This window comes from Scylla paramamosain, chromosome 44 (genome assembly GCF_035594125.1).
Source record: "Scylla paramamosain isolate STU-SP2022 chromosome 44, ASM3559412v1, whole genome shotgun sequence".
In the NCBI taxonomy this organism is placed as follows: domain Eukaryota; kingdom Metazoa; phylum Arthropoda; class Malacostraca; order Decapoda; family Portunidae; genus Scylla; species Scylla paramamosain.
Genome location: NC_087194.1, coordinates 1,755,015 through 1,762,514, shown reverse-complemented (window position 1 = coordinate 1,762,514; position 7,500 = coordinate 1,755,015). Strand labels below are relative to the sequence as shown.

At 43.1% G+C, this 7,500-nt stretch overlaps 1 protein-coding gene across 1 annotated transcript in view; it reads right to left on the bottom strand.

The window, feature by feature from the left end:
* Positions 1 to 7,500, bottom strand: part of LOC135094173 (neurobeachin-like) — a 135,264-nt gene that overhangs the window by 51,369 nt on the left and 76,395 nt on the right. Inside the window, exons 3-4 of the mRNA XM_063994019.1 lie at positions 4,017 to 4,117; positions 1,068 to 1,164 (exon numbers count right to left, since the gene is read on the bottom strand). Coding sequence (XP_063850089.1) covers positions 1,068 to 1,164; positions 4,017 to 4,117 — 198 coding nt within the window. The remainder of the gene's footprint in view (positions 1 to 1,067; positions 1,165 to 4,016; positions 4,118 to 7,500) is intronic.

Sequence of the window (7,500 nt, the reverse complement as noted above, 5' to 3'; positions counted from 1 at the left end):
TGAAGAATTTGGAGGAAGGGGGAAAAAAAAGGAAAATTTTAAAGAGAAAAACAAGGCAAGCCAGGAAAAACACAATATGGACGAGAAAAAAAGGAAAAAAATGCTCAAGGAAAAAAGAAAACGGAGAAACTGGAAGACAAAATAAATAAAAAAAACGAAAAGAAGAAATAAAAACGAAAATAAATAAAAAAGGGAGATAATTTCAAGAGAAACGATAAAACATACAAATTAAAAGAAAAAAGGAAAAAAATAAAAAGAGAGAAAAGGGAAAACCGTAGGGCTTTAAAAAGGGGGAGGGAGAGAGAGAGAGAGAGAGAGAGAGAGAGAGAGAGAGAGAGAGAGAGAGAGAGAGAGAGAGACAGAATAGAGAAAGGAGAGAGGAAAGAATGAAAGGGAAGGAGAGAAAGAAGAGAGAGGGAGTGTCAAATATCCTCTCTTTCCTCCATTTGTCTCTCCTTTTTTCTCTCCGTCTCTCCATTCTGTCAGCCTGCCTGCTTTTCCTCTCTCTCTCTCTCTCTCTCTCTCTCTCTCTCTCTCTCTCTCTCTCTCTCTCTCTCTCTCTCTCCAATATCTTACTTTATTGTCTATCATATACTCCAATTCTCCTCCTCCTCCTCCTCCTCCTCCTCCTCCTCCTCCTCTTCCTCCTCCTCCTCACTTCTCCTTCAATAAAGTCTCCTCACTCTTTCCTTCGAGAATATGGAGGGAAAAAGTGAGCAAGAGCCTCTCTCTCTCTCTCTCTCTCTCTCTCTCTCTCTCTCTCTCTCTCTCTCTCTCTCTCTCTCTCAAGGTTGGACTGTTAGTTATATATATATCAATGTGACGTCAACGAGAGAGAGAGAGAGAGAGAGAGAGAGAGAGAGAGAGAGAGAGAGAGAGAGAGAGAGAGAGAGAGAGAGAGAGAGAGAGAGAGAGAGAGAGAGAGAGAAACACGGGAAGAGAAAGAAGGGAAACAAAGAAAAACAAGACAGGAAAAATACAGACAAATGACACACACACACACACACACACACACACACACACACACACACACACACACACACACACACACACACACACACACTCACCGAGCCTTTTTTGCCTGGGAAGGAGAAAAACACATCCGGGGCCTGATCTGTTGGGCATCTGGCGTAGAACACTCAGCAGCTTGGCGGAGTGGCGAGGCTGTGGGCAGAGAGAGAGAGAGAGAGAGAGAGAGAGAGAGAGAGAGAGAGAGAGAGAGAGAGAGAGAGAGAGAGAGAGAGAGAGAGAGAGAGAGAGAGAGAGAGGGAGAGGGAGAGAGAGTGGGGTGATTAGATACAATGGCGATACAATTTTATTTATCATAGTCTTTTTTTTTAACCTAAGTTGACCTGACCTGACCTAATCTATCTTATCAATGGTAGCCTTAATTAACCTGACCTAACCTGACCTACCTTTATTTAATCTAGCGTAACATGATCTAACTTATTTTATCACTTCTAACCTTATTTAACCTAACTTGACCTGACCTAATCTAATTTCACTTTATCGATTCAAATCTTACGTAACAACCTAACCTGACCTCAACTAACCTAACCTAACCTAACCTAACCTGACTTGACATGACTTAACCTAATGTCATCTAACCTGACCTAAACAAACTTAATGTAACTTCAACTAAATCGAATCTGAACTGAAATGGATTAAACTAAGCTAACTGCCAGCCTTACGTAACCTAACTTAACGTAACCTTTGAGTAACGTAACAAAACCTAACCTAACTTAACGTAACCTAATGAAACTTAACCATGTAACCTAACCTAACATAACCTAACTTAACGTAACCTAACGAAACTTAACGTAACCTAACCTAACCTAACCTAACTTAACCTAACCTAACCTAACGTAACCTAACGTAACCTAACCTAACCTAACCTAACCTAACGTAACCTAACTTCTCAAGCTAACGTACGCAGAATAACTTAGCTTAACTTAAACTAATACAACAAAAGCGTGACAAAATTCGATCTATTTAAATGAACTTGACAAAATATAATGATGAGATGATACACGAAATATTGATATGTATGTGTGTGTGTCTGTGTGTGTGTGTGTGTGTGTGTGTGTGTGTGTGTGTGTGTGTGTGTGTGTGTGTGTGTACACGTCACCCCTTTATAAAACACTCCACGTTTTCTTTTGATTACATAGAAAACGTGCTATGGTGGTCTAGTCTATCTCTCAAACACACACACACACACACACACACACACACACACACACACACACACACACACACACACACACACACACACACACACACACACACACACGGCCTATTTAGTGCAACAAATCAATTTTCGATCAAAGCGATAAGCCGTGAGGCAGAGAGCGAGAGAGAGAGAGAGAGAGAGAGAGAGAGAGAGAGAGAGAGAGAGAGAGAGAGAGAGAGAGAGAGAGAGAGAGAGAGAGAAAGAATGTTTAGTCATATTTTTTCAGCATTTTCTTCATCTTTCTCTTCCTCCTCCTCCTCCTCCTCCTCCTCTTCCTCCTTTTCTTCCTCCTTCTCTTCCCTAGGTAAGATGTACACTTCTCAAACCCAGAAAGGAGAAGGAGGAGGAAAGTAAAATCTCTCTCTCTCTCTCTCTCTCTCTCTCTCTCTCTCTCTCTCTCTCTCTCTCTCTCTCTCTTTCAAACTATTCAAACTATTCAGCTTTCCTCTCTTTCCAACTTTCTCTCCCTCTCTCTCTCTCACTTCCTTCCGTAAATGTAAAAAGGAAGGGATACTTCGAAGGAGGAGGAGGAGGAGGAGGAGGAGGAGGAGGAGGAGGAGGAGGAGGAGGAGGAGGAGGAGGAAGGAAAAAGAAGGAAAACTGTGATTGATTACGACGTACCTCTCTCTCTCTCTCTCTCTCTCTCTCTCTCTCTCTCTCTCTCTCTCTCTCTCTCTCTCTCTCTCTCTCTCTCAAAATTCAAACTTAAAAATGAGAGAGAGAGAGAGAGAGAGAGAGAGAGAGAGAGAGAGAGAGAGAGAGAGAGAGAGAGAGAGAGAGAGAGAGAGAGAGAGAGAAAGGGCCACGCTACTGTACCTAAAATTTACATACAATTTCTACCCGACTCTCGTTTTCTTTGCGAATCAAGAGCGATGAAGCTAACTCGAAAATTAGAGAGAGAGAGAGAGAGAGAGAGAGAGAGAGAGAGAGAGAGAGAGAGAGAGAGAGAGAGAGAGAGAGAGAGAATTGCGCCTCGTTATCAAAAAATCAGGTTAGACTCACTCTCTCTCTCTCTCTCTCTCTCTCTCTCTCTCTCTCTCTCTCTCTCTCTCTCTCTTTCACACACATTCACACACACACACACGGTTCCACTATGGGACAAGAAAGTGAACCAGTGAACTAGTGGACCAATGAACCAGTGAACCAATGACCGAATGAACCAGTGAACCAGTGAACTAGTGGACCAATGAACCAGTGAACCAATGAACTAATGAACAAGTGAACCAGTGAACCAAAGAACCAATGAACCAGTGAACCAATGACCGAATGAACCAGTGAACCAGTGAACTAATGAACCAGTGAACCAATGACCGAATGAACCAGTGAACCAGTGGACCAATGAACCAGTGAACCAATGACCGAATGAACCAGTGAACCAGTGGACCAATGAACCAATGAACCAGTGAACCAATGACCGAATGAACCAGTGAACCAGTGGACCAATGAACCAGTGAACCAATGACCGAATGAACCAATGAACCAGTGGACCAATGAACCAATGAACCAGTGAACCAATGACCGAATGAACCAGTGAACCAGTGAACCAATGACCAAATGAACCAGTGAACCAGTGAACCAATGAACCAATGAACCAGTGAACCAGTGAACCAATGACCAAATGAACCAGTGAACCAGTGAACTAATGAACCAATGAGACACTGAAGCAATGAACCAACAAATGAACCAATGAACCAGTGAACCAGTGAACTAATGAACCAATGAGACACTGAAGCAATGAACCAACAAATGAACCAATGAACCAGTGAACCAGCTGCTTGACACTCACCCAGCGGCCTCTGTCAGCCTTCATGGAACCAAAAAGACTCTTCAACTCCTTCACCGTGATGGAATAACTGGTAAGGACTCCCAGGACCTCTATCAGCAGATCTGTGGGGGGAGAGAGAGAGAGAGAGAGAGAGAGGGGCTGTTAGTACTCGTGGTGGTGGTGGTGGTGGTGGTGGTGGTGGTGGTACAGGCTATAGTAGTAGTAGTAGTAGTAGTAGTATTGTAACTTTTTATTATTTTATTTCTATTTAATACACTCCTCCTCCTCCTCCTCCTCCTCCTCCTCCTCTCCTTCCTTCCTCCTCCTCTCTTCCCTCCCTCCCTCTTTCTCTCCTTTCCTCCATTTATCTCCCTGATCCTCACTTTCTTATTCTGTTCCCTATCCATTTTTCTTCCTTTCTCTCTCTCTCTCTCTCTCTCTCTCTCTCTCTCTCTCTCTCTCTCTCTCTCTCTCTCTCTCTCTCTCTCTCTCTCTCTCAGCATAAGTCAGCGAGTCATAATGAAAGATTCAGGTGATTCAGGAACGCTAATTAGAGAGAGAGAGAGAGAGAGAGAGAGAGAGAGAGAGAGAGAGAGAGAGAGAGAGAGAGAGAGAGTTATACGTACACTTATGTTTAGGATTCGTACTCTCTCTCTCTCTCTCTCTCTCTCTCTCTCTCTCTCTCTCTCTCTCTCTCTCTCTCTCTCTCTCTCTCTCTCTTGATTAGAGGTGAATGGAGGTCTGATTGGAGAGAGGTCACCTGTCCCCTCGCTTGATTACAGGTGAATGACTCTCTCTCTCTCTCTCTCTCTCTCTCTCTCTCTCTCTCTCTCTCTCTCTCTCTCTCTCTCTCTCTCTCTCTCTCTCTCTCTCTCTCTTGTCACCTTCCTTACGTCATCTATCACCCCTCTTTCTAATTCTCTCTCTCTCTCTCTCTCTCTCTCTCTCTCTCTCTCTCTCTCTCTCTCTCTCTCTCTCTCTCTCTCTAACAAAACGAAGAAAATAAAGAATAAAAAAGAAAATAGTAAAGAAAATAAAGAAAAAATGAAAAAAAGCAAATAAAACGTAACACAAAGTAAAATACAAACAAATAAATAAACAAACAAACAAACAAACAAACAAATAAACGGAAGTAATTACAAAAAAATAAAAGACAATTACATAAAAACAATGCAATTAGTTAAAGGAGGAGGAGGAGGAGGAGGGGGAGGAGGAAAAGAGGAAATATTATAATTATATAAATGAAAAACAGGAATAAAAGAAGAAAAGAAATAAAGACAAGAGGAAGAGGAAGAGGAAGAGGAAGAGGAGGAGGAGGAAAGGCAAGAGGAAGAGGAAAGAGGGAGGTAAACAGGAAAATTTATAGCCAACAAACATACAAGAGAGAGAGAGAGAGAGAGAGAGAGAGAGAGAGAGAGAGAGAGAGAGAGAGAGAGAGAGAGAGAGAGAGAGAGAGAGAGAGAGAGAGAGAGAGAGGCTGACAAGCTGTCGATATCGTCTCTGACTTCTCCCTCCTCCTCCTCCTCCTCCACTACTTCTTCTTCGTCCTCCTCATTCTCTTCCTCCTCCTCCTCCTCCTCCTCCTCCTCCTCTCACACCACTGGATCCTAATTATCCGAATGACAGCTGTTCCCTCCTCCTCCACCTCCTCCTCCTCCTCCTCCTCCTCCTCCTCCTCCTCCTCCTCCTCCTCCTCCTCCTCCACCTCCTCCTCCTTCTCCTCCTCCTCCTCCTCCTCCTCCGTGTCCAGTTAGATCTTCTCTCAATTCCTCCATCAATAAGCCTTTGATTCCTCCTCCTCCTCCTCCTCCTCCTCCTCCTCCTCCTCCTCCTCCTCCATCCTCGACCTGTCCAAGATAGAATACAGAAAGAAGACAGGACTCTCTCTCTCTCTCTCTCTCTCTCTCTCTCTCTCTCTCTCTCTCTCTCTCTCTCTCTCTCTCTCTCTCTCTCTCTCATTAAGAACCCAACAGGTGTGAGTGTCCTTCTTCTTCTCCTCTTCTTCCTCCTCTTCCTCCTCCTCCTCCTCTATCTTTGTCATACTAAAAGGGGGAAAGAAAATGAGAGGAGGGATAAATTGAGAAAGTATTGAGAAAAGACAAAGAAAGACAAAACTAGACCACGAAGGGAAAAAAAAAAATAAAGGGAAAGAAAGAAAGAAAAGGAAATTAGAAAACGAGAGAAAAGGAGAAGTGGAAAAATACGAAGGAAAAATATGAATAAAGCAAAGAAAAGGAAATAAAACAATAACTCACTTTAAAATCATGAATATATAGAGATAAATAAATAAATAAATAAACAAACAAACAAACAAACAAACAAACACGACAACAAAACAATGAAAAAATTATTGATAAAAAAATATTCTTAACTTTCAAGAGAATATTGAAATGAGGGTTCAGTCACACACACACACACACACACACACACACACACACACACACACACACACACACACACACACACACACACAGTCCTCGAGGTGTACTGTTAATTACCTTGTCTCCCTAACTGACAAATTACATGTGTGTGTGTGTGTGTGTGTGTGTGTGTGTGTGTGTGTGTGTGTGTGTGTGTGTGTGTGTGTGTGTGTGTGTTTCCATAATCAACTTATCCTCCATATTCAAACACACACACACACACACACACACACACACACACACACACACACACACACACACACACACACACGTGGCATTTCGATACAATATAATGGCTTCTGTTACTGACGCAAAGGAGGAGGAGGAGGAGGAGGAGGAGGAGGAGGAGGAGGAGGAGGAGGAGGAGGAGGAGGAGGAGGAGGAGGAGGAGGAGGAGGAGGTGGAGGAGGAGGAGGCGGCATCTGGGACAGCAATAAGCCGTGCAATGCCAACTCAGCGAATCCACCGAGGAAGAGGAGGAGGAGGAGGAGGAGGAGGAGGAGGAGGAGGAGGAGGAGGAGGAGGAGGAGGAGGAGGAGGAGGAGGAGGATTGAAAGAGCACAAAAGAAAACGACACACGATAAAAAAAAGCACATCAGAAAAGAGAGAGAGAGAGAGAGAGAGAGAGAGAGAGAGAGAGAGAGAGAGAGAGAGAGAGAGAGAGAGAGAGAGAGAGGGAGCAAATAAACACACTTTCTCACTCGCTCATTCAGTCTCGCCCACACAATACCCAATATCGGCCTCTCTCTCTCTCTCTCTCTCTCTCTCTCTCTCTCTCTCTCTCTCTCTCTCTCTCTCTAATGGTAAACAGGTAAACCTCGCCGCCCATTTTCTTTCATCCGAGACGCGTTTTCTATGCAGAGAGAAAATCGATATTAATGGGAGACTTTTCGATAACGGCAAATCTATTCCACTTTCCTTCTTATTCTCCTCTTTATTACTTTTCTCTATTTCCTTCTTCGTTATTTTCTTCATCTTATTGTTCATTTTTATTCATTATTTTCTATATTTATTTTTTTTATTTTCTTATTTTTTTCTTTCTTGTCTCCATTATTCTCTTCTTTCTTTTATTTCCTTCTTCTTAT